Source organism: Pecten maximus, chromosome 10, assembly GCF_902652985.1.
Source record: "Pecten maximus chromosome 10, xPecMax1.1, whole genome shotgun sequence".
NCBI classification, from domain to species: Eukaryota; Metazoa; Mollusca; class Bivalvia; order Pectinida; family Pectinidae; genus Pecten; species Pecten maximus.
Window position 1 is genome coordinate 26,890,923 of NC_047024.1, and position 27,989 is coordinate 26,918,911.

General features: G+C 35.8%; 2 protein-coding genes across 2 annotated transcripts; one reads left to right on the top strand and one right to left on the bottom strand.

The window, feature by feature from the left end:
- Window positions 1–36: 36 nt before the first annotated feature.
- LOC117335646 (protein adenylyltransferase FICD-like) lies at window positions 37–2,053 on the bottom strand. Its single transcript, XM_033895785.1, has 2 exons — window positions 1,742–2,053; window positions 37–1,237 (listed from the first exon to the last, which is right to left on the bottom strand). The coding sequence occupies exons 1-2, from the start codon at window positions 2,010–2,012 to the stop codon at window positions 171–173; spliced, it is 1,338 nt and encodes a 445-aa protein (XP_033751676.1). The 5' UTR covers window positions 2,013–2,053; the 3' UTR covers window positions 37–170.
- LOC117335645 (ATP-dependent RNA helicase DDX51-like) lies at window positions 2,019–27,987 on the top strand. The gene is made up of 16 exons (XM_033895783.1): window positions 2,019–2,219; window positions 4,850–5,351; window positions 6,546–6,696; window positions 7,948–8,093; window positions 8,652–8,768; window positions 9,680–9,741; window positions 10,243–10,351; window positions 10,534–10,649; window positions 16,603–16,624; window positions 17,292–17,445; window positions 18,048–18,109; window positions 18,649–18,764; window positions 20,179–20,295; window positions 20,692–20,857; window positions 27,138–27,272; window positions 27,479–27,987. Exons 1-16 carry the CDS (start codon window positions 2,197–2,199, stop codon window positions 27,509–27,511), a joined length of 2,031 nt encoding a protein of 676 aa, XP_033751674.1. The 5' UTR covers window positions 2,019–2,196; the 3' UTR covers window positions 27,512–27,987.
- The last annotated feature ends 2 nt before the right edge of the window (window positions 27,988–27,989 follow it).

The window sequence follows — 27,989 nt, forward strand, 5'->3', positions numbered from 1 at the left end:
ATGTATTAACACAAAGCAATGTCACAATATGAAATATGCAATAGCAATACAAATATTTATTGCACATTAAAATATGTTTAATACTTTTTAAAACAATTTCTTTGTTTGACATGTAAAAACAGACACAATAGCAAATAAATAAATAACAATACCTATTTATAAAACAATTATCATATGTCATCAAAAGGTATCACATTTTCAGAGGTATTCAATCCTAACGCACCAGGATTTTCACTTGTTGCCAGGATATATTCATCCAACGTCCGTTCTGTACAGTCTGCTACAAACCTAATAAAGGGTCTCACATCGCCATTATTGGCTGTTTCTATTGTTTCATAATATTTTAATCTATCTTCAACTTTTATTGAAACTGGGGGATAGCCAGCCTGCATGAGTATGAGATTCATCAGAAGGCGCGATGTCCGTCCATTTCCATCATAAAAAGGATGTATAACAACCAGTTTAAAATGAGCTAATGCTGCATATTCTATTGGATGTAATTTCACTGCCTCCTCAGAATTTAACCAGATAACAAATTCGTTCATCAGTTTTGGAACTTCAGCTGGAGCAGGGGGTTGGAAATCTCCAATGAACACCTGAGTCAAACGTATCCTTCCAGCTTCAGTTGGATCAACATATCCTAAAACTCTTTTGTGTATTTGAAGTATGGCTTCTAGTTTTATCTCACCCACACGGCCACACAAAGTATTGTTTATGTACTTTAGCGCTGCATCTAGTCCTAAAACTTCATTTTGCTCCACCAGGGACTTGCCTCCTACTGCCAGCCTTGTCTCAACAATTGCCCGTGTTTGCAATAAAGTCAGAGTATTTCCTTCTATAGCATTTGTGTGATATATATGGGAGTAATAGGCCTCTTTTTTTGCTCTCCTTAAACCAGGATGGTGTAAAGGAACTCGGATAAATGCTTCTAACTTTTTACCAATTCTTTTAAAATTGGCGAGGTCAATTTCTTCAACAAGAGGTAGAATTCTCTCTCTGTTTGTAAGAGCTTTGGTATGTTCTGGACATATTTCCAAAGCCATTCTGTACAAGTGTTCAGCCTTCACAATATTTTTTTCGTGTTTTTCCAGAAATTCTCCATAGGTGGTGAGGGTGTCTGCATGAGAGGGGTCAAGTTTGAGTGCATGTTCATAAAGTCGTGTGGCCTTTCCATGTTTGCCCTGTGCTTCCATATCCATAGCCAGGTTCATAGCTTGTATGGCTTCTTTCTTCATTTCTGCCCCAAAAAAAATTGATATTAACATTTTTTGGGCAAGAACAACTGTTTAAAAATCCTTAATTGAAAATATTAACTAATTTATATTTCATTTGGTTAACAAATTATTCTTTAAAAAAGTAATTAGACTCTATATATATATATTTATTTAAAAAAAATATGAAATCAGATTACAGACTTTTGAACAGAACAATTATTTCAAATGCTATTTTATTTTTATTAATTAATTTATTAATGATATATAATAATGTTTAACATAACTTTGTATTTCTGATCATCTAAATACAAAAAAAATGTGATAAGTTAATCATATCTTTTCACTAAATGCATACAATATTGGCCACACTGACAGTACAGTTGTGAGCAGGTGAGGGAGTGCCGATGACGCAATTACCGGTTTACACAATTCTACACAGTAATATTCGATTATAGATCACCTGGCGCATTTTATTTAAATAAACCCGGTCAAATATATCAATTAAAGAAGTTGCCATTCATGAATACCTGGACTTGGCGGAAGAATGTGTTGTCGCACTCGTAACATAACAGATGTGTCATGCTGTGATACCGGCGATAGCAGTTGACGTTTGTCAGATAGAAGTGAAAGTAGAACTGTAGGCAATACGGAGATCAGACAAGCCATTGCCATTCCCGCCAGGAACACAAAGGAAATGACTGTTGACGACAGCATTGGGTTGGTTATGTATTTCGCCTTGATGACCTTGATATTGTCGATAACCGACATGTACTTATCGTCGGTTGCCGTTGATGACATTCTGCCATTTTTCCACGTAGCTTAGGGTGAAGGTCATTTGACAGGAAACAAAATTTGGCACGTTTTGATTGGAAGGTTTTCGCTTCCGGTTCCCATCAGGCCCTCTTCAAAATGCCTGCATCACGGATAAAGCATGTGCTCTTGCTTGTAGTTTAATATTGTTCGAATAACAGACGACTTTAAAATGGCACTTTTCTCAGTCTCCAGGTAATACACCCAAACAATTTCATTGTAAGATATACGCATAATATGTTTGACCAAAGTCGCTCCAAACCAGACATTGTCTGAAGCTTGGCCTTTGCATATTGTTAAGTCTACAATATATTATGTCCCACAGTTCAAGGGGTAGATACAATATTCACCTTTTTCAAACAGACAATGGTAAAGACAGTTTGCCACTATATGGAGAACAGTTGTACCCGTTGTGATATACAATTTATGGGATAGAAATTTATGGCCCTCTGTGGAGGGATATATCCGGAATTATGTTGCTGGTAACAACATGATCTATAATTATAATAACTAAATTGTACTATGACTTTTAACAGTAAAGTTAACAAATATCAAAGTAAAAATAACAGAAAAATAAAACAATTATATCTCCTTTGACAGTCACTTGAATCACAGGTGCCTGACTCGTTATATAAAATAACCACATATAAGAGTACATATTAATGAGAAAGGTTCTGAACTTCCTCAGGCTTGAAATCTGATGTATTTATTTCTAAGTACCATAGCTTCAATTGTATTGGGTGGATTTATTCGAAGTAGGCCTTAAATTGAAGAGAAATTGCCAATCTTTAAAATAAGCCACAACATGTTGTCGATTTCTCGTTATTAGTACATGGAATCGGGCGTGAAACTTCAAAATTCTCTCGATATATTGTTCACTCTGACAAGTTGACATATTTGCATGGGTCACCATACTAAAGCTTCGACTCCATTGGACATAGCTTTAAATACGAAGTCCACAGGTTAATCAAGTGGTATGCTTCATCACCGAATACAACTGTTACATACACTTACTTGATGTATACAAGCACCCTGTCGATGGCCCTTGGACTTTTTATGCATACTGATAGCAGATTTTCCACTTGAGTAGCCATTTTGTGCCAGCCGAGGTAAGTTTTGAAACAAGCATTCTGATTGGTTAAACACATTTCTATAACCAATCAGAATCTTATTTCAAAACTTACCTGGGCTGACACACTTACAGTATATCACTTTTCCACAGTCAAAAGTTCCTTACTAAAGTAGTCAGCAAGGTGGTGTGTAGCAAGCTAGGCGCAAAGAATTAATATAAGAAATAAGTTAAAAGCCAAACAAAGATTTCTAAGATGACTTGAGGTTTATGTATTGTATTGGGCTGGAAGTGCTCCACTAACTAGAGAGAAACAAATCAAGAATAGGTTGCTGACAAAAAGGTCTGCCCAAACATGACATCATACTTTTAATATACTGTATACCCTGGTCATATTCACCCCCGTTTAATTTTCGTCATTTTCCCCCTTTGATGATGGGGCGAATTTAAGAGGACGGGGAAAATTTCAAGCTCAATTAAACTAAAGGATTTAAAGTTATCGTACATAGGTCAATTGTAGTCGGATCCAAAACATACGGTTTACCCTCATACTTTTCAAGTGTTTTATTCTATACAATCACAAGCAACACGTGTTATATATTTTAATTTACACTAAATTTATAAAATAATTGTTTTATTCCAATCTATGCATGTGAAATAATATCTAGATCTTAATCTAGGCCTAGTAAATTTGCAACATAATGTTGAGTTAAATCGAGAATATGGGCTAAGATAGCATACTAGGTTTAGTATATTTGAATTTTTTTTTTTTAAACTATTAATACTAAATACAGTAACTTTAAAAATCCAGTCATCTTTTAAAATGATGCACACAAAATAGCATCAAATTCTTGCCATTGTGAAGGCTGATTTAATGATCATGAGTTCACCGTCGCTTGTGGCTTCCATTAAGTGAACAAGAGAAAACACTGGTCAGTAATAATTACTAGTTACGACACGGTGAACTTAAATTCATAGTGTTTGCTTAAAATCGACCATGCATATACCTGATACTATTTGAATCAATATAGACTTAAAGTAAATCTGAACACAGGTAAACGTACATTTCATACCTGATTACATTTCACACCTCAGTGGGATATGCAAAGAAAAGAAAATGGATGGGGGAACTTGATAAATCCCTGAGTGTTCCGAGTGCAACTGTATCGAGAATTCCGAACGGAATTTCCAATTGTAAATGAGGAAAAGACATTTCTTAAAAGTAGTTTAAGGCGAATTTAAAACGGGACGAATATCTTTTTTTTGTGTTGCTCAAGGGCGAAAATAACCTGGGGCGAAAAATACCAGGTATACAGTATCAACAAGTGAGATGAATATTTAGTTATCCACCTGGACTCTGGCTGGTGCTTTATAAAGCTTTTTTTGATACAATATATCTGATTTTGATTATCTGTTGTTCAGCTCTGTCCAGTTTCTTTCATGGCTTCAGTTTTGCAGAATTTCGTAAAAATTCCTATTAAATCGTTTATGAAAATTCTGATGTTTCAAGAATTGTCTTACAAAAATTGAAAGCTACTCCTTGGTTCTTGGATAATGATGTTTGAACTACCACACTTGTCCAAAACTAAGATAAATATATTGTCTTCTGTTACCAATTTATTTATGTTATACAGTACAAGATCTATCAGGATCTATACCTTTGATGTAATTTTACTAGCACTTCCATTGCTTTCATAGCGAATGAAGATATAAATACAAATGTATTTTAAGTATTTTTGACAATGCTTTATTTTAGGTACATGGGAGAGGAGGATGACCCTGACAAAAATGAAAAAGATTTGACGGCTTCAAAAATACTAGAGAAAATAAAAACAGAGGCGAAGCAACGCAAAGCTGACAGGGAGTCCAAGAGGAAAAAGGCTGAAGAGAATGACAATGCTACAAACAACAGAGAGCAAGTCTCATCAGAGCCAGAGAAAAGTCATGGGAGTGAAAGAAAGAAAAGGAAAAGAAAAGCTGAGGAGGAAACGATGGAAGTGAATGAAGGATCCTTGAAAGAAAAGAAGAAAAAGAAACGTAAATCAAAAGAAAATGGTAAGGAAATGCAGCAAGAAGAAAAGACGGATATTGGTATAGAAGAACAAAAATTGATGGATGAGCATGAACATAAACAGATGGATGAGCATGCAGTTGATATGAAAGGAAAAGACAGTGTTGATGTTGACGACATAACAGAGATAGACAATGAGAAGAAGTTTCCAGTGCTTGGGAATTTTAAGCATAAAGCTGTCCAAAAGGTATAAAATTAATGTATTTAGTATAACAGGTTATAACCATGACTGAAATTATTGTTGATGAACCGATATGTATGTGGTTGTTTGAAAGTGATTTTTGCTCTTGGGTTTGAAAGACGATATCTATTTTATTTTAGTTTTGACTTTTGCAATTTCATAGACAAACTATTTGACTTCTAATATTGCTAAATGCCAATGATTGATTGATACCCCTGAGTTTTGAGATGTGATATATATATATATTTATAAATGATATCATGATCAATAATGTCTCAAGTCTGGCAGTACATGTCCCAGGATTGGTTCTTATTGGATCTTGGATGATAATGTAAGTTGAATGTAGAATATATTGATGACTTTTCTGCTGTGATTTCAGGGTGCTGTGTACCACAGATTAGTTCTCTATGGCAGGTTGTGCCAGGTGCAATATTCATTAACCAATTGAATTGCACCTGTCCCGGCCTGCTATGGTTGACAAGAAACAACAAGACGCGGCACCTAAGGACAGAAGAAATGAAGTCTTGCTGAAGTCATTTCTCACCTGAAAGTTTTTTTTTATTAAACTCTGGGAATTATGTTATTTCAAATTGTATATTGTGAATATCCTAGAAAATACAATGTCATTCATGGTGAGTCGAGACAAAACATGGCTGTGGTATGATTTCGTTTTCATTCTCCTAGTTAAACTTTGCAGACTTGCACAGGTGATGTTAGATTTTCTTATTTTGACGGGTACATGTTATCAATCCTGGTTTCATATTAAAACGGGGATTTTCCTACAATAGAATCTAGGCTCATTAGAAGGACCCTTTCCCCTAACGAAAAATCTTCTGAAAATTCCCAAATTACCACTGAAAATTCCCAAAATAAAGATTAAATATCCTTGATGTGAAAAGACCTCGGGCAATTTTGAATAAAACACAGATGTAACTACCAAATGAAATAAAAAAAGAATAAAGGTATATCAAGAAGAACATGAATTTGTTTGAATTTCACTTTCGTCTGTTTTCCCAATTTCACATTTTGTCACGTAAAAAATCGCAATTCAATGTACCCAGACAAAAAATTATAGGAAAATCCCTGCAAAACAGGTATGTTTTCAGATGACTTGGTATAGCCTTCTTTATAAACATGAAACCTATAGGTACACACGATATCCTTACAGGTGTTAATTGTGTAACTCTTCCATTGTTCAAGGTAAACCGTGTCCTCCCTGACTGGTTAGCAAGTCCCAGTATCATCACCACTGATCTACGATCTAGTACACTTCCAGTGACAGAGATGGCTGGACTTGATCCCCAACTTGTGGTACAGCTACAAGAAAACAACATATCACATTTTTTCCCTGGTAAGCAGTCTTAGGTATCAACAAGATAAAAGTCATTTTCTTATTGTACTCTGCAATGACATGTTGTAAATGCTAGCATCTGATGTTGGAAATGTATGCATGGCCGTCTGTTCTACTCTAGAGAAGAATATAGATCTGACCTTTTTAGGTCACCTGAGACGAAGTCTCAGTTGACCTATTGTGATCGCCTTTTGTCGGTCCTGCGGCGTCCGTCGTGCGTCGTTAACAATTTACATTTTCAACTTCTTCTCAATTACCAACAGGCCCAGAGACCTAATATTGGGTCTGTAGCATGATGGGATGAAGAGCTACCAAATTTGTTCAAATGAATGACCTTGACCTTCATTCAAGGTCACACAGGTCAAATATGCTAAAATCTTTGAGCGACTTCTTCTTGATAACCAAAAGGCCCAGAGTCCCAATATTAGGCCTGTAGCATGCTGGGATGAAGGTTAACCAAGTTTGTTCAAATGGATGACCTTGACCTTCATTTAAGGTCACATGGGTCAAATATGCTAAACTCTTTTAACGACTTCTTCTTGATAACAAAAAGGCCCAGAGATCTAACATTGGGCCCGTAGCATGCTGAGATGAAGGGCTACCAAGTTTGTTCAAATGGATGACCTTGACCTTCATTCAAAGTCACAGGGGTCAAATATGTTCAAATCTTTGAACGACTTCTTCTTGATAACAAAAAGGCCCAGAGACCCAATGTTATGTCTGTATCATGATGGGATGAAGGGCTACCAAGTTTGCTCAAATGGATGACCTTGACCTTCATTTAAGGTCACAGGGGTCAAATATGCTAAAATCTTTTAAATGACTTCTTCTTGATAACCAAAAGGCGCAGAGACCCAATATTAGAATATCTGTAGCATGCTGGGATGAAAAGCTACCAAGTTTGTTTAAATGGATGACCTTGACCTTCGTTCAAGGTCACAGGGGGCCAAATGTGCTAAAATATATCAAAACTCATGTGACAGTTAAGGCCCATGGGCCTCTTGTATTACATAGGAATTTACCTTTGAAACTGTTATGAATATAGAAATAATAAAACTATTTTCATGCTTTGTGTAAGGTCATGGTAAAACGTAAAAGCATGAAAGTACATTTGATTTATTTACAAAGCTGTTTTAATAGCTATTGCTTGTTTCTGTTCAGTTGCAAAGTTAGCACAAGGAGAGAGAGAAAAAGAAATCTTAAGTGTTCAGATGATCGACTTTCATTGCATATTAATGTGTCATATTTCAGTGCAGATGCAAGTAATCCCCATGCTGCTGGACACACTATGTGTTGGAGGAACAGTAGGCAAGGCTGGCTATTGGCCCAGTGACATCTGTGTGTCTGCACCCACTGGTAGTGGCAAAACACTGGCTTTTGTCCTCCCGATAATCCAGGTATAGTAAATCTTTCCTTTCTGATACCAGAGTTCCCTTCCTGCAGGTAGATACTACATACTATCACCTGGTCCAATGGACTGGTGAGCTTCTTTCATTCATCCATCGTCCATCTGCAAATCTAGACTCAAAACACTGATAGTCAAGAACACCTTTAAGGATTTTGACCAAATTTGGCCTGAATCATCTTTGAGTTAAGGAAAATCAATTTTGGGTAAATAAAAAGGTCTGATCTCCATAGGGGCAGAGATACAGGGAAATACTGGTAAACCTTCAAAATTCTTCCTACAATTAATGCTGTGCCATGGCATAAGCTCACTGGTCAATTTGGTGCAGTGAGATAATACTGGTAAAGCATTGTGTTAATGATAACGTTATGTATACTATGTTTGGAAGAGTGAAGGAAGCATACTCAAGTAAATGTTTCAAAGTAATCTTTTTTATGTTTGAAAACTGTCCAGGTGTTCTTATGTAAAACTCACTGCATGATTTTTCTGAAAGTTAAGTCTGCCCATCACAAATTGCTGACACTTAGATTGGAATATTTTCCCTTCCCAGGCTCTGAAGGGACGTGTATACAGACAAGTTACTGCTCTGGCAGTTTTACCAGTGAGAGATCTGGCCATACAGGTGTACAAGGTTTTCCAGACCTACAGTAAAGGCACAGACCTCAAGGTAGGTATTAAATACTGTATAGGTAAGGTAGATAACAATGTACAGGTGTTCAGACTTACAGACCTCAAGGTAGGTATTAAATACTGTATAGGTAAGGTAGATAACAATGTACAGGTGTTCAGACTTACAGACCTCAAGGTAGGTATTACATACTGTATAGGTAAGGTAGATAACAATGTACAGGTGTTCAGACTTACAGACCTCAAGGTAGGTATTAAATAATGTATAGGTAAGGTAGATAACAATGTACAGGTGTTCAGACTTACAGTACCTCAAGGTAGGTATTACATACTGTATAGGTAAGGTAGATAGCAATGTAAGGGTGTTCAGACCTACAGTAAAGGTAAAATTCTTCAGGTATATTGTCCCAGACCTACATCAAAAACTTAGTTTTAATTGATCATAAAACAATCTTTCACCTGTAACTTTAAGGTGGGACTACCAACACACAGGTAATTTTAAGGTGGGACTATCTGTTGACCCTGGACATTTAGCAATTGCATTAGTCAATAATATAATAATATAAATAATTTGTTATTTTTCAATGTCACAAAGTGACAGATATGATAATTAGAAATCAGGACAATTTTATCTGTCAACTAAGATACTACCCATGCAAGATTGGTCGATTATCTTTATATAACATGATTGATAATCCATCATAATTAACTAATGCCAACATATGTGTTCCAGAGTATTTACTATTTAGCAGTCAGAAAAGCCTCATTAAAATCAAATCTCATATATATCATAGATCTAAATATAATGGTTGATTTCATGTACATAGGAATACTTCTGTAAATAATCATGTTTGTGATGCATTTTCACTTATGAGGATTTGAAGATTGTCATTATAACTCCATGCTAAAAGTAATGATTGAGTAATGTCTGATGAATTTTTTTCGTTACAGGTGGGCATTCTCACTGGACAGAAAGCTTTCAAGCTGGAACAGCAAACACTAGTCAGAAGGAGGTGAGTAAGCAACACATTACTGGTAGAATATCTTAAAGCCTCCCTGTTTTCCTAACATATGAATTATGACAAAATCACAACAGTATGTTGAATGAAAGAAAATATATACCAAAAATTACAAAAATATGTTGAATGAAAGAAAATATACCCGTATGATGATATATTATGAGTCAGTACTGTAGTTCTTTATAATTACAATAAAAACCAGGAAAGTACCCACTGATGACAGGGAATCTCTAAAACAGTGCTCCACTCTATAAGTAAATGAGTTGCAGAAGATATGTCATACACACATGAGCAAACTGGTTTGTTTTGAAGAATGTTAGATTGGTGATCAAGGCCATGCATCAGAAGCCTAAAGTCAATCAGGCTTGAATTAATTACGTCTTGGAAAAGAATTCAAAATTTAACTGTGTCGAAAAATATATTCAGTTGATTTCAGATTATGAATTATCTGCATTTGTTTTGTATATCTTTTTTTTTTTATTGTTTTCCTGACAGTCTCCGTGGCTACCAGAGTCTAGTGGATATTATTGTAGCAACACCTGGCCGACTTGTAGACCACATCAACCAGACACCTGGTTTTGATCTCTCAGGTCTGCGTTTCCTTGTAAGTTATTTTAATTTTATTCTCATGTTCTTTTTGATACCATTCTGTTAATAATTGTTTTCATATGTTAAATTTGGCTGTGTACATTATCTATACCAAGTACTATACCCTACCGACAGTTATGTAATCTGTGGATACTGATACTTATCTTGGCAATTGATTTAAATTTATAACCTTACCAGGTGATAGACGAAGCTGACAAAATGATGGAACTTATCAAACAAGATTGGCTTCTTAGGTTGGAGAATGCTGTCTATAAAAGCTCTCGGCCACGACCAGAAATCCTTACTCCCAACAGGTAAAGTAGTGACACCAGGACACATTTTTAGCTCACCTGGCCCGAAGGGCCGGTGAGCTTATGCCATGGTGCAGCGTCCGGCGTCCGGCGTCCGTCAACTTTTCTTTAAATTGCTACTAGTCCTAAAGTATTGAAGGGATTTTCACAAAATTTGGTCAGGAACATCCTTGGGGGAAGGGGAACAGAGTTTGTATACATTTTTACTCTGAACCCCCAGGGGCCTGAGGGGCGGGGCCAAATAGGGGAAATAGGGTTAATCCTTTAAATCGCTACTAGTCATAAAGTTATGAATGAATTTGAACCAAATTTGGTCAGGAACATCCTTTGCAGAAGGTGAACAGAGTTTGTATAAATTTTTACTCTGAACCCCCAGGGACCTGAGGGGCGGGGCCAAATAGGGGAAATAGGGTTACTCCTTTAAATCGCTACTAGTCATAAAGTTATGAAAGAATTTGAACCAAATTTGGTCAGTAACATCCTTGGCAGAAAGGGAACAGAGTTTGTATAAATTTTTACTCTGAACCCCCAGGGGCCTGAGGGGTGGGGCCAAATAGGGGAAATAGGGTTAATCCTTTAAATCGCTACTAGTCATAAAGTTATGAATGAATTTGAACCAAATTTGGTCAGGAACATCCTTGGCAGAAGGGGAACAGAGTTTGTATAAATGTTTACTCTGAACCCCCAGGGACCTGAGGAGCGGGGCCAAATAGGGGAAATAGGGTTACTCCTTTAAATCGCTACTAGTCATAAAGTTATGAATGAATTTGAACCAAATTTGGTCAGGAACATCCTTGGCAGAAGGTGAACAGAGTTTGTATAAATTTTTACTCTGAACCCCCAGGGGCCTGAGGGGCGGGGGCCAAATAGGGGAAATAGGGTTAATCCTTTAAATCGCTACTAGTCATAAAGTTATGAATGAATTTGAACCAAATTTGGTCAGGAACATTCTTGGCAGAAGGGGAACAGAGTTTGTATAAATTTTTACTCTGAACCCCCAGGGGCCTGAGGGGCGGGGCCAAATAGGGGAAATAGGGTTACTCCTTTAAATCGCTACTAGTCATAAAGTTATGAATGAATTTGAACCAAATTTGGTCAGGAACATCCTTGGCAGAAGGTGAACAGAGTTTGTATAAATTTTTACTCTGAGGGGCGGGGCCAAATAGGGGAAATAGGGTTACTCCTTTAAATCGCTACTAGTCATAAAGTTATGAATGAATTTGAACCAAATTTGGTCAGTAACATCCTTGGCAGAAAGGAAACAGAGTTTGTATACATTTTTACTCTGAACCCCCAGGGGCCTGAGGGGCGGGGCCAAATAGGGGAAATAGGGTTACTCCTTTAAATCGCTACTAGTCCTAAAGTATTGAATAGCTTTTCACCAAATTTGGTCAGGAACATCCTTGAGGGGAGGGGGAACAGAGTTTATATGAATTTTTACTCTGTACCCCTAGGGGCCTAAGGGGCGGGGCCAAGTAGGGGAAATAGAGATTAGTCTTTTAATTGCTACTAGTCATAAAGTTTTAAATGGATTTTAACCAAATATGGTCAGGAATATTCATTGGAGAAGGGGAACCGAGTTGGTATAAATTTTTACTCTGAATCCCCAGGGGACTGAGGAGTGGGGTCCGATAGGGAAAATAGGGGTTAATCCTTTAAATCGCTATTAATTATTAAGTTACGAATGGATTTTAACTAAATTTGGTCAGGAACATCCAGAGAGGAAGGGGGGAAAGAGTTTGTATAAATATTGAGGGGCCTGAGGGGTGGGGCCAAATAGGGGAAATAGAGATTAGTCTTTAAATTGCTATTTGCCATAAAGTTTTAAATGGATTTTAACCAAATTTTGTCAAGAACATCCTTGGGAGAAGGGGAACCGAGTTTGGATAAATTTTTAGCTCACCTGGACCGAAGGTCCGGTGAGCTTATGTCATAGCGCAGCGTCCGTCGTCCGTCCGTCCGTCGTCCGTCAACATTTGCTTCAAATCGCTACTAGTCAAAAAGTTCTAACTGGATTTTGACCAAATTTGGCCAGAAACATCCTTGGCAGAAGGGGAACAGATTTTGCATAAATGGTGACTCTGACCCCCGAGGGGCCAAAGGGGCGGGGCCCAATAGGGGAAATAGAGGTAATTCCTTTAAATCGCTACTAGTCATAAAGTTATGAATGGATTTGAACCCAATTTGGTCTGAAACATCCTTGGGGGAAGGGGAACAGATTTTGCATAAATGGTGACTCTGACCCCCGAGGGGCCAAAGGGGCGGGGCCCAATAGGGGAAATAGAGGTAATTCCTCTGAATCGCTACTAGTCATAAAGTTATGAATGGATTTGAACCAAATTTAGTCAGAAATGTCCTTGGGGGAAGGGGAACAGATTTTGCATAAATGGTGACTCTGACCCTCGAGAGGCCAAAGGAGCGGGGCCCAATAGGGGAAATAGAGGTAATTCCTTTAAATCGCTACTAGTCATGAAGTTATGAATGGATTTGAACCCAATTTGGTCAGAAACATCCTTGGGGGAAGTGGAACAGATTTTGCATAAATGGTGGCTCTGACCCCCGAGGGGCCAAAGGGGCAGGGCCCAATATGGGAAATGGAGGTAATTCATTTAAATCGCTACTAGTTATTAAGTTATGAATGGATTTGAACCCATTTTGGTCTGAAACATCCTTGGGGGAAGGGGAACAGATTTTGCATAAATGGTGACTCTGACCCCCGAGGGGCCAAAGGGGCTGGGCCCAATAGGGGAAATAGAGGTAATTCCTTTAAATCGCTACTAGTCATAAAGTTATCAATGGATTTGAACCCAATTTGGTCAGAAACATCCTGGGGGGAAGGGGAACAGATTTTGCATAAATGGTGACTCTGACCCGCGAGGGGCCAAAGGGGCGGGGCCCAATAGGGGAAATAGAGGTAATTCCTTTAAATCGCTGCTAGTCATGCATAAAGTTATGAATGGATTTGAACCAAATTTAGTCAGAAATGTCCTTGGGGGGAAGGGGAACAGATTTTGCATGAATGGTGACTCTGACCCCCGAGGGGCCAAAGGGGCGGGGCCCAATACAGGAAATAGAGGTAATTTCTTTGAATCGCTACTCGTCATAAAGTTATGAATGGATTTGAACCCAATTTGGTCAGAAACATCCTTGGGGGTAGGGGAACAGATTTTGCATAAATGGTGACTCTGACCCCCGAGGGGCCAAAGGGGCGGGGCCCAATAGGGGAAATACAGGTAATTCCTTTAAATCGCTACTAGTTATTAAGTTATGAATGGATTTGAACCCAATTTGGTCAGAAACATCCTTCGGGGAAGGGGAACAGATTTTGCATAAATGGTGGCTCTGACCCCAAAGTGGCGGGGCCCAATAGGGGAAATAGAGGTAATTCCTTTAAATCGCTACTAGTCATAAAGTTATGAATGGATTTAACCCAATTTGGTCAGAAACATCCTTGGGGGAAGGGGAACAGATTTTGCATAAATGGTGGCTCTGACCCCAAAGGGGCCAAAGGGGCGGGGCCCAATAGGGGAAATAGAGGTAATTCCTTTAAATCGCTACTAGTCGTAAAGTTATGAATGGATTTGAACCCAATTTGGTCAGAAACATCCTTGGGGGGAGGGGAACAGATTTTGCATAAATGGTGACTCTGACCCCCGAGGGGCCCAATATGGGAAATAGAGGTAATTCCTTTAAATCGCTACTAGTTATTAAGTTATGAATGGATTTGAACCCAATTTGGTCAGAAGCATCCTTGGAGGAAGGGGAACAGATTTTGCATAAATGGTGACTCTGACCCCAAAGGGGCCAAAGGGGCGGGGCCCAATAGGGGAAATAGAGGTAATTCCTTTAAATTGCTACTAGTAATAAAGTGATGAATGCATGTTCTAAAAACAATTCTTGAGGAGTTTCAGACCTTAGATAGTCTGGACTTCATTAATCTTTATCGCAGTTCCGATTCCCACACTATAACCATATATAGCATTGTTTGAGATTTACAAATAAAACAAATTGAATATGAACATTATTTTGACATTTGGTCTAATTCAACCAGGTGAGCGATACAGGCCCCATGGGCCTCTTGTTACTCTGTACCCTCAGGGGCCTGAGGGGCGGGGCCAAATAGGGAAATAGGGGTTTATATATATATATCCTTTAAATCGCTATTTTTCATAAAGTTATGAATGGATTTGAACCAAATTTGGTCTGGAATATCCTTAGGGGAAGGGGAAAAGAGAGTTTATATAAATATTGACTCTGACCCCCAAGGGGCCTGAAGGGAGGGGCCAAATAGGGGAAATAGAGATTTGAGTTTTAAATGGATTTGAACCCAATTTGGTCAGAAACATCCATGGTGATGGGGGAACAGATTTTGCATAAATGGTTACTGTGACCCTCAATCCAATAACTATGTATAGTATCGATATCGCTGGGCATCAAGGGATAAACACAATTTTTATGTAAAAATAGGCCAAAGGGTTTTCCCCACCCTAAGGGACTTAGTTTCTTTAAACACCATTATGGTGTAAAAATAATCCATATGGTCTTTCAGAGAGTACATTTTTAGCCCACCATCATCAGATGGTGGGCTATTCAAATCGCCCTGCGTCCGTGGTCCGTCGTCCGTCCGTCCCTCCGTCCCTCCGTAAACAATTCTTGTTATCGCTAATCCTCAGAAAGTACTGAAGGGATCTTTCTCAAATTTCATATGTAGGTTCCCCTTGGTGCCTAGTTATGCATATTGCATTTTGAGACCAATCGGAAAACAACATGGCCGACAGGCAGCCATCTTGGATTTTGACAATTGAAGTTTGTTATCACTATTTCTGAGAAAGTACTGAAGGGATCTTTCTCAAATTTCATATGTAGGTTCCCCTTGCTGCCTAGTTATGCATATTGCATTTGAGACCAATCGGAAAACAACATGGTCGACAGGCAGCCATCTTGGATTTTGACAATTGAAGTTTGTTATCGCTATTTCTCAGAAAGCACTGAAGGGATCTTTCTCAAATTTCATATGTAGGTTTTCTTGGTGCCTAGTTATGCATATTGCATTTTGAGACCAATCGGAAAACAACCTGGCCAACAGGCAGCCATCTTGGATATTGACAATTGAAGTTTGTTATCGCTATTTCTCAGAAAGTACTGAAGGAATCTTCCTCAAATTTCATATGTAGGTTTCCCTCAGTGCCTAGTTATGCATATTGGGACCAATCCGAAAACAACATGGCCGACAGACAGCCATTATCGCTAAATCTTAAATTCTATATATAATAGGTTCCCCTGGTTTGAAAAGTACTAGCTATAGAGGGCTGTTTCTGAATTTACACAGATTAGTAAGACTTAGAGGAAGGGAAAAGTAGAGAAAAGATCAATCTGACATGGAACCTATAAAGATCATTCAATGGTGGGCGCCAAGATCCCTCTGGGATCTCTTGTTGTATATGTATTAACAAATTGAACATGAACATTATTTTGACATTTGGTCAAATCCAACCAGGTGAGCGATACAGGCCCCATGGGCCTCTTGTTTGAAATTGGAAAAGCTTTATTCAAATTATACTTTTCAAATTGAGCTAATCTAGAATGTGGAGGATTTATTACATTTTAGTTAAATATAAAATATTTTGTGACATGAGTAACAATTGCCATTTAGACTGCATGCTAAGATAGACAAGTCAGATATCATAGTTATGCAATCATATGTTGCATTGATACACCAATCCACCGTCATGTCAAATATTCGTTTTCCATATCAAATTTTAGATTTAAGTTAAATTCAATTTTTCTTGATGTTTTCAAAATTATCAATCTTATTTATTTCCTACATGAAATTGTATCTTCTATTCATCATTGCTGAAAGGCTTTTAAACAAAACAAAATTTATGAAGTTTGTATTACATAACTGCAGTTATATTATGACAAGTCTGTGTTAATTATTTGGTCAATTTTGTTTCAGTTGCCTGAAACCTCAGATACCTGTAAGTATCATTTGAAAATACACAGATTTATTACATCAGGGATGAAAATGTTCAGTCCGATTGGCTGATTTCAGCCTTTTTGAGAATATCAGTGTAATGTAAACTTGTAATTTTTCCCATTGAAAAGATTGAGTAATCTAATTTTCAGCCTTTTTGCCCTTAGTCCATTTTCATCTCTGTTACATATATAGTGTTACCAATGTTTGTCCATCCCGGTCACTTCCCATCCTGTTCCAAATCAATATCAGAGTCTTACTGTATAATTTCTTGAAGAAGAACATGTATTCCTTTCATAGGAATATGTTGCCCTGTCAGTTAAAATATTATGAAAACAATTGTTAGCCAATAACTAGTGTTTGTCTAGCCTTAGAGGTTCAACTTGTTAAACAGAGGTTGACATATTTTTGTGTTTGGTTTTATATCAAAATAAAAATGTAAAATTATATTGATAAAGTTAATACATCCTACTGTAACATTACAAATTTTGTATTCAGTAATAATGTATTGGTTTATTTTGAATTCTGTGTCAATAATAATGTATTATGTAAAATTTTATGTAAAGTATGAAGAAATCTCCATACGCCTCTGTAAATGTTTTGTTTTCATATGAATGTATTTTACTTGATTGTATCAGAATTATTTTTAACAGTCTTGATTTGTATCATAGTTACAGAAGCTGCTGTTTTCTGCGACACTGTCACAGAACCCTGAAAAACTTCAGCAGCTGAACTTGTTCCTACCCAAACTCTTTACATCTACTGTAAAGGAGACACAGCTGAAGCCTGAAAACATTGTGTGTGGAAATGATGATAGCCAATCAGGTATGTACATACAAACCAGTCCACAAATCAGCTACTAGTTAAGTCAAATTCAGGTATAAACATACATGCCATTCCACCAATCAGCTACCAGTTAAGTCAAATTCAGGTATAAACACACATGCCATTCCACCAATCAGCTACTAGTTAAGTCAAATAAATATCTATCTTTGCTATGTTTAAATTATACCTGATAAATGATTATGAAATGTATACTTGGTAATATTTGTTGCCATGTAGCTATGGTTTCTTAAGCATTATTATGTTTGAACAGTTCTTCTTGTTACCATTCCATATAAAATGTTGTGCATTTTGATACAAGAATCTATATCATTTTTGCATGTGGCGGGCATATATTGTTCTGCCAAACAGTACTTTTGGTTTCTGATTTTAATAGGGTAAATAACTGGATACATGCATGCCAAAAAGGGTGAAATTTAAAATCTTAATTACACCAGAAGTTCTGCATTGATAGGTCAAGTGAAATGGAAAAATAATGCAAATCAACATCTACTCAAAGTTACTGCTGATGCTGGAATTAACCAAGAGTTCATTCTAACTAAACACATTTGTAGATATCTCTGAATCATCTGTTTATGTTACAGCGGACACAACAGACAAACAAGGTGAATTTGTGGGAAAGTACACAACCCCACAAGGATTGAGTGTAAGTACCAACAAATACATGATTATTCTCAGATCGAGGTAGGGGGCCATTCCTACAGTAAACATCAGTGTTTTAACATTTAACAATTGACCTTAGATAAGTGTTGTGTGCATGGATTTCATAAGAAGTCTGTTGTCAGCAAAATTACCAACATCAACAAACATTTGTTAATTTCATTGGCTACTTGGATAATCAGATGTGTAACGAGTTGTTCAGTGAAACATTCAACTTCAAAACGTGTCCCTTGCCACAGACTTGTTAGGGTTATATAGAAAAGATTAGTGTTGGTACAGTTGGGGACGAAGATCATCCTGGCAAGGTTCTTAGTGATAGATATGATCGAGATGTGTCGATTATTATGACCTTTAACCTTACAGGAGTATTATGTGGAATGTACTGCTACCACCAAACCCCTGATATCCGAGTTGTGTTGATTATTATGACCTTTAACCTTACAAGAGTAGTATGCGGAATGTACTGCTACCACCAAACCCCTGATATCCGAGTTGTGTTGATTATTATGACCTTTAACCTTACAGGAGTATTTTGTGGAATGTACTGCTGCCACCAAACCCCTGATATTGCTCCACTTTCTACACAGTCTCATGCTCACCAATGTACTCTGCTTTGTCAACTCGGTGGAAGCTGCACATAGGTATGTATATACCTTGTTTATGTAGATTTATCAGCATTAATGTCAAATGTGGTTCCTTGAAGAAGCTTGCCAACGCGAGATGTTTATTTTACTGGAATTGTCCTTAATTGTTCAAGCCATGCAAGATAAAAAAAATAGACAAGTTTATTATCAGGCTGTTTCATTATGTATGAGTGTATTGTCAGACTGTATTACAATGTATGAGTGTATTGTCAGGCTGTATTACAATGTATGAGTGTATTGTCAGGCTGTATTACAATGTATGAGTGTATTGTCAGGCTGTATTACAATGAATGAGTGTATTGTCAGGCTGTATTACAATGTATGAATATATTGACAGGTTGTATAACAGTGTATGAGTGTATTGTCAGGCTGTATTACAATGTATGAATATATTGACAGGTTGTATAACAATGTATGAGTGTATTGTCAGGCTGTATTACAATGTATGAATATATTGACAGGTTGTATAATAGTGTATGAGTGTATTGACAGGTTGTATTACAATGTATGAGTATATTGTCAGGCTGTATTACAATGTATGAGTGTATTGTCAGGCTGTATAACAATGTATGAGTGTATTGTCAGGCTGTATTACAATGTATGAGTGTATTGTCAGGCTGTATTACAATGTATGAATATATTGACAGGTTGTATTACAGTGTATGAGTGTATTGTCAGGCTGTATTACAATGTATGAATATATTGACAGGTTGTATATCAGTGTATGAGTGTATTGTCAGGCTGTATTACAATGTATGAATATATTGACAGGTTGTATAACAGTGTATGAGTGTATTGTCAGGCTGTATAACAGTGTATGAGTATATTGTCAGGCTGTATAACAATGTATGAGTGTATTGTCAGGTTGTATAACAATGTATGAGTGTATTGTCAGGCTGTATAACAATGTATGAATATATTGACAGGTTGTATAACAGTGTATGAGTGTATTGTCAGGTTGTATAACAATGTATGAATATATTGACAGGTTGTATTACAGTGTATGAGAGTATTGGCAGGCTGTATTACACTATATCATTGTATTGGTAGGCTGTATTACAATGTATGAATATACAATGTATTGACAAGATGTATTACAATGTATGAGAGTATTGGCAGGCTGTATTACATTATAGCATTGTATTGGTAGGCTGTATTACCATGTATGAATATACAATGTATTGACAAGATGTATTACAATGTATGAGAGTATTGGCAGGCTGTATTACATTATAGCATTGTATTGGTAGGCTGTATTATAATGTATGAGTGTATTAGTAGGCTGTATTACATTATAGCATTGTATTTGTAGGCTGTATTACAATGTATGAGTGTATTGGTACTGGTAGGCTGTATTACAATGCAGGAGTGTATCAATTGGCTGTATTACAATGTATAATTGTATTGGCAGGCTGTATCACCTAATCCGATTGGTTGGAGGGAAGGAGGTGCGCGAGTTCTCCTCTGGTCTCCAGACAAACAGAAGGAAGCGAATCCTCAAAGAATTCTCTAATGGAAAAGTGGACATGTAAGTGCAAGTAGGGAAATCGTGAAATCGTCTTGTCACCCATTAATAGTTAGATCCAGCTGTCTGGATTGCTGCAATATAGAAAAACTTATCAGGGATTTAATGAATTAATTGAAGTATTTTCACACACAAAAATCTGGTATTTCTCAAAAAGTTTTGTTCTAAAGACTTATATCCATGAAACTGTTAATAGATATGGAGCCAGAACTTGTCAAAATTCTTAAGTTACAACCTTCTGTTTGGTACACAAAGTTTTAATCATTGTTTACCAAAGGAACTATTTTTTGTACATTAAGAAGTACAGTGGTTTATGTGTAACTTCGAATAAAATTTATAATTGAGTTGCTCAGATCTTTTGTTGTATTGATATTATATTTTTTTTTTTTGTGATTACAGCATCATCTGTACAGATGCCATGGCCAGAGGAATGGATATAGACAATGTCAAGTTTGTGATATCCTACGACCAAACACCCAACATCAAGACTTACATCCACCGTATAGGGCGTACAGCTCGAGCAGGCAAAGCAGGCACTGCCATTACCCTGCTACAAAACAAAGAGGTAAGGCTTACTAACTTATAAAATTTCAGCGAGGTGCAATTTTTTTGCTGCTTTACTATACGGTTGATAATATTCGTGGGGGATTTAATTTCACTATTTATATGGAATTGTTTTACATGCCATGGTTGCCTGAAATTTTGCATCTGCAAAAAAAAGTCCAAATGGAACAAGTAAACAGCAAAGACACTAAAATGTGAACCACCAAGGCACCAAAATATGAACAGCAAAGACACTAAAATGTGAACCACCAAGGCACCAAAATATGGACAGCTAAGACACTAAAATGTGAACCACCAAGGCACCAAAATATGAACAGCTAAGACACTAAAATATAAACCACCAAGACACTTAAATATGAACAGCTAAGACACTAAAATATGAACCACCAAGACACTAAATTATGAACAGCTAAGACACTAAAATATAAACCACCAAGACACTAAAATATAAACCACCAAGACACTAAAATATAAACCACCAAGACACTAAAATATGAACTGCTAAGACACTAAAATATAAACCACCAAGACACTAAAATATGAATAGCTAAGACACTAAAATATAAACCACCAAGACACTAAAATATGAACAGCTAAGACACTAAAATATAAACCACCAAGACACTAAAATATGAACTGCTAAGACACTAAAATATAAACCACCAAGACACTAAAAATATGAACAGCTAAGACACTAAAAGATAAACCACCAAGACACTAAAATATGAACAGCTAAGACACTAAAATATAAACCACCAAGACACTAAAATATGAACAGCTAAGACACTAAAATATAAACCACCAAGACACTAAAATATGAAGAGCAAAGACACTTAAACATGAACCACCAAGACACTAAAATATGAACAGTTAAGACACTAAAATATGAACAGCAAAGACACTAAAATGTGAACCACCAAGGCACCAAAATATGAACAGCTAAGACACTAAAATGTGAACCACCAAGGCACCAAAATATGAACAGCTAAGACACTAAAATATAAACCACCAAGACACTTAAATATGAACAGCTAAGACACTAAAATATGAACCACCAAGACACTAAATTATGAACAGCTAAGACACTAAAATATAAACCACCAAGACACTAAAATATGAACAGCTAAGACACTAAAATATAAACCACCAAGACACTAAAATATGAACAGCTAAGACACTAAAATATAAACCACCAAGACACTAAAATATGAACTGCTAAGACACTAAAATATAAACCACCAAGACACTAAAAATATGAACAGCTAAGACACTAAAAGATAAACCACCAAGACACTAAAATATGAACTGCTAAGACACTAAAATATAAACCACCAAGACACTAAAATATGAACAGCTAAGACACTAAAATATAAACCACCAAGACACTAAAATATGAACAGCTAAGACACTAAAATATAAACCACCAAGACACTAAAATATGAACTGCTAAGACACTAAAATATAAACCACCAAGACACTAAAAATATGAACAGCTAAGACACTAAAAGATAAACCACCAAGACACTAAAATATGAACAGCTAAGACACTAAAATGTGAACCACCAAGGCACCAAAATATGAACAGCTAAGACACTAAAATATAAACCACCAAGACACTTAAATATGAACAGCTAAGACACTAAAATATGAACCACCAAGACACTAAATTATGAACAGCTAAGACACTAAAATATAAACCACCAAGACACTAAAATATGAACAGTTAAGACACTAAAATATAAACCACCAAGACACTAAAATATGAACTGCTAAGACACTAAAATATAAACCACCAAGACACTAAAATATGAACAGCTAAGACACTAAAATATAAACCACCAAGACACTAAAATATGAACAGCTAAGACACTAAAATATAAACCACCAAGACACAAAAATATGAACTGCTAAGACACTAAAATATAAACCACCAAGACACTAAAAATATGAACAGCTAAGACACTAAAAGATAAACCACCAAGACACTAAAATATGAAGAGCAAAGACACTTAAACATGAACCACCAAGACACTAAAATATGAACAGTTAAGACACTAAAATATAAACCACCAAGACACTAAAATATGAACTGCTAAGACACTAAAATATGAACCACCAAGACACTAAATTATGAACAGCTAAGACACTAAAATATAAACCACCAAGACACTAAAATATGAACAGTTAAGACACTAAAATATAAACCACCAAGACACTAAAATATGAACAGCTAAGACACTAAAATATAATCCACAAAGACACTAAAATATGAACAGCTAAGACACTAAAATATAAACCACCAAGACACTAAAATATGAACAGCTAAGACACTAAAATATAAACCACCAAGACACTAAAATATGAACTGCTAAGACACTAAAATATAAACCACCAAGACACTAAAATATAAACCACCAAGACACTAAAATATGAAGAGCAAAGACACTTAAACATGAACCACCAAGACACTAAAATATGAACAGTTAAGACACTAAAATATAAACCACCAAAACACTAAAATATGAACAGCCTAAGACACTAAAATATGAACAGCTAAGATATTAAAATGTGAACCACCAAGACACTAAAATATAAACCACCAAGACACTAAAATATGAACAGCTAAGACACTAAAATATAAACCACCAAGACACTAAAATATGAACTGCTAAGACACTAAAATATAAACCACCAAAACACTAAAATATGAACAGCCTAAGACACTAAAATATAAACCACCAAGACACTAAAATATGAACTGCTAAGACACTAAAATATAAACCACCAAAACACTAAAATATGAACAGCCTAAGACACTAAAATATGAACAGCTAAGATATTAAAATGTGAACCACCAAGACACTAAAATATAAACCACCAAGACACTAAAATATGAACAGCTAAGACACTAAAATATAAACCACCAAAACACTAAAATATGAACAGCCTAAGACACTAAAATATGAACAGCTAAGATATTAAAATGTGAACCACCAAGACACTAAAATATAAACCACCAAGACACTAAAATATGAAGAGCAAAGACACTTAAACATGAACCACCAAGACACTAAAATATGAACAGTTAAGACACTAAAATATAAACCACCAAAACACTAAAATATGAACTGCTAAGACACTAAAATATAAACCACCAAGACACTAAAATATGAACTGCTAAGACACTAAAATATAAACCACCAAAACACTAAAATATGAACAGCCTAAGACACTAAAATATGAACAGCTAAGATATTAAAATGTGAACCACCAAGACACTAAAATATAAACCACCAAGACACTAAAATATGAACAGCTAAGACACTAAAATATAAACCACCAAGACACTAAAATATGAACTGCTAAGACACTAAAATATAAACCACCAAAACACTAAAATATGAACAGCCTAAGACACTAAAATATAAACCACCAAGACACTAAAATATGAACTGCTAAGACACTAAAATATAAACCACCAAGACACTAAAATATGAACAGCTAAGACACTAAAATATAAACCACCAAGACACTAAAATATGAACTGCTAAGACACTAAAATATAAACCACCAAAACACTAAAATATGAACAGCCTAAGACACTAAAATATAAACCACCAAGACACTAAAATATGAACCACCAAGACACTAAAATATGAACAGCTAAGACACTAAAATATAAACCACCAAGACACTAAAATATGAACTGCTAAGACACTAAAATATAAACCACCAAAACACTAAAATATGAACAGCCTAAGACACTAAAATATAAACCACCAAGACACTAAAATATAAACCACCAAGACACTAAAATATGAACAGCTAAGACACTAAAATATAAACCACCAAGACACTAAAATATGAACTGCTAAGACACTAAAATATAAACCACCAAAACACTAAAATATGAACAGCCTAAGACACTAAAATATAAACCACCAAGACACTAAAATATGAACTGCTAAGACACTAAAATATAAACCACCAAGACACTAAAATATGAACAGCTAAGACACTAAAATATAAACCACCAAGACACTAAAATATGAACTGCTAAGACACTAAAATATAAACCACCAAAACACTAAAATATGAACAGCTAAGACACTAAAATATAAACCACCAAAACACTAAAATATGAACAGCCTAAGACACTAAAATATAAACCACCAAGACACTAAAATATGAACTGCTAAGACACTAAAATATAAACCACCAAGACACTAAAATATGAACAGCCTAAGACACTAAATATGAACAGCTAAGATATTAAAATGTGAACCACCAAGACACTAAAATATAAACCACCAAGACACTAAAATATGAACAGCTAAGACACTAAAATATAAACCACCAAAACACTAAAATATGAACAGCCTAAGACACTAAAATATGAACAGCTAAGATATTAAAATGTGAACCACCAAGACACTAAAATATAAACCACCAAGACACTAAAATATGAAGAGCAAAGACACTTAAACATGAACCACCAAGACACTAAAATATGAACAGTTAAGACACTAAAATATAAACCACCAAAACACTAAAATATGAACTGCTAAGACACTAAAATATAAACCACCAAGACACTAAAATATGAACTGCTAAGACACTAAAATATAAACCACCAAAACACTAAAATATGAACAGCCTAAGACACTAAAATATGAACAGCTAAGATATTAAAATGTGAACCACCAAGACACTAAAATATAAACCACCAAGACACTAAAATATGAACAGCTAAGACACTAAAATATAAACCACCAAAACACTAAAATATGAACAGCCTAAGACACTAAAATATGAACAGCTAAGATATTAAAATGTGAACCACCAAGACACTAAAATATAAACCACCAAGACACTAAAATATAAACCACCAAGACACTAAAATATGAAGAGCAAAGACACTTAAACATGAACCACCAAGACACTAAAATATGAACAGCTAAGACACTAAAATATAAACCACCAAGACACTAAAATATGAACAGCTAAGACACTAAAATATAAACCACCAAAACACTAAAATATGAACAGCCTAAGACACTAAAATATGAACAGCTAAGATATTAAAATGTGAACCACCAAGGCACCAAAATATGAAGAGCAAAGACACTTAAACATGAACCACCAAGACACTAAAATATGGACAGCTATTAAAGGCACTAAAATATGAACAGCAGCAAAAATACTTAATATGGACCACTAAAACACTAAAATACCATATTTGACCTAATAAGGGCGCCCCTACCTTTTTTCAAGGAAATAAATCTTTAACTGAGTGTCAAAATGGTGTTAAAAAGTAATAATTCATGTGAAAAGTTTTGCTTCTCTATGTGTTCAATTTTCTTCAACAAATTAAGTCACTGGAACACAAGTTTTCGCCACATTTTGTCTATTCCTACAGATGACATGTCAGTGCAAAGAGCACCCGAAACTAAACACGCATACAAATAATAACTTACCATCTTTATTTGAAGATAAAGTAAAAGACTTCATTCTTGTTGATAATAACTTTTGTTCAGAACAGAAAGCTAGTAAAAGACATTGTAAATCAATTATTAGGTCAAAGAAAACGATGTCTGATCATGATATGATCTGGGAAATCACCTGTGTCTATAAATAGAACACAAAATAGTTCCATTTGAACATAAATGGTGGAACACACGTTTTCTGGTCTAAAGATCAGCTGGCATGGTTTACAAGTTTACAGGAATATTCAAGTGATGTTTAAGCTGAACATATGATAATGAATAGATATCTTCATATGGAATATTTTTATGACTGAATATTTTACCGTTTCCACAGCCTTGAGTATTCTGCTATAAGGTATAGTCTGTTTCATAAAACTTCAGAATAACTAATCTTAATAAGTCAATTACTCGCGCCCTGATTAGGTCAAATACGGTATGAATCATTCAGACACTAAAATATTAACTACTACCATATTCAACAGGCTATAGACCCCCACCCCTAGTAGGAAATAAAGGCATTTTAATGGAAGGGGCTTATTGCAGAATTAAGTCCTGGTGCAAAATGCTGATAGTTATGTGAATATGATACAAACCAGTAAACAACAGTATAACAACATGTCCTGTAGGTGAGCATTGTTTACAACAAGTTAATGTCAAGGTAAAATGACTGATGGTAATTTTAGATTGGACTCCAGCAAAAATTAAACACACTGATAATTAAACCTTGAATTTTGATTTTATAAATGTCGGATGAAGAATTTCTTCATAAAATGTAATGCCTCTTTTGTTTTGCAGTTTTATCACTTCAAAAAGATGACGCGCGAGGCTGGAAAGTCCAAAATCAGGGAACAGAAAGTCTCTGAGGAATCTCTAGAACCCATCATCCCAGCATTCAAGAAAGCACTGGAAGAGGTGCCTCACATTCTCAAGGTAAGTACATATCAGCCTTCAAGAAAGCTTTGAAGATGTGTATCATCCTGGTATTAAGGAATGTTAATGGCATAAATAGCTGTAATGGAATTATCTTATAACTTTATTGATACGTGGAAGAGTGTGAATGAGCTAATTGATTGTAACAAAATTTATCACATATCAAGTGTCGCTTTACATTAATAGTCATGTTTCTTAATTTGTAGGCTGAAAAGATAAAGAAAAGTTCTAATGGATGAAAGCTCGCTGTTGGTGGTAATTTGGGAGAAGAAGTACTTCACTAGCTTGTCACTAGGGACAGCCATGATTCCTGGTCTGTCCATAACTTCAACAATAATTTCCCAAACTTCAACAACGAATTTCCAAATGACTGGTCTGTTGTCGGAGGGGTGTGAACCATCACAAGTGTCCAGTACCAGTGATGTTAAATCCAAAACATGCGAATTTTGGATTTCATACCAGAAAAAAATCTGTCAACTAGTTGTGTTGGAATTATAGAGCTGGCCTCTATAGATAACTTGACTATGGCTAAGTCAAGTCTTGTCCATTGCAATACTTCAACTTCCAATTTTACAATGTTTGGTACAAACAAGAATATTAGAAAAACACCATATTAAACTAATTCTAGAAATTCTTAAAGCTGGCCTCCAAGGAATTCTATATAATTTGAAAACTACACATTCAAAATAAATTACATGAAAATGATGAAATAAGATT

Bases quoted from the DNA above. Each gene is read 5' to 3' on its own strand.
- LOC117335645 (XM_033895783.1), top strand. From the start codon at position 2,197: ATGGCACTTTTCTCAGTCTCCAG. The intron at 8,094-8,651 runs GTATAGTAAATC...TTCCCTTCCCAG, and splicing joins TTGTCCTCCCGATAATCCAG to GCTCTGAAGGGACGTGTATA. The intron at 27,273-27,478 runs GTAAGTACATAT...CTTAATTTGTAG, and splicing joins AGGTGCCTCACATTCTCAAG to GCTGAAAAGATAAAGAAAAG.
- LOC117335646 (XM_033895785.1), bottom strand. From the start codon at position 2,012: ATGTCATCAACGGCAACCGACGATAAGTACATGTCGGTTATCGACAAT. The intron at 1,238-1,741 runs GTATTCATGAAT...TTTTTGGGGCAG, and splicing joins CATTCTTCCGCCAAGTCCAG to AAATGAAGAAAGAAGCCATA.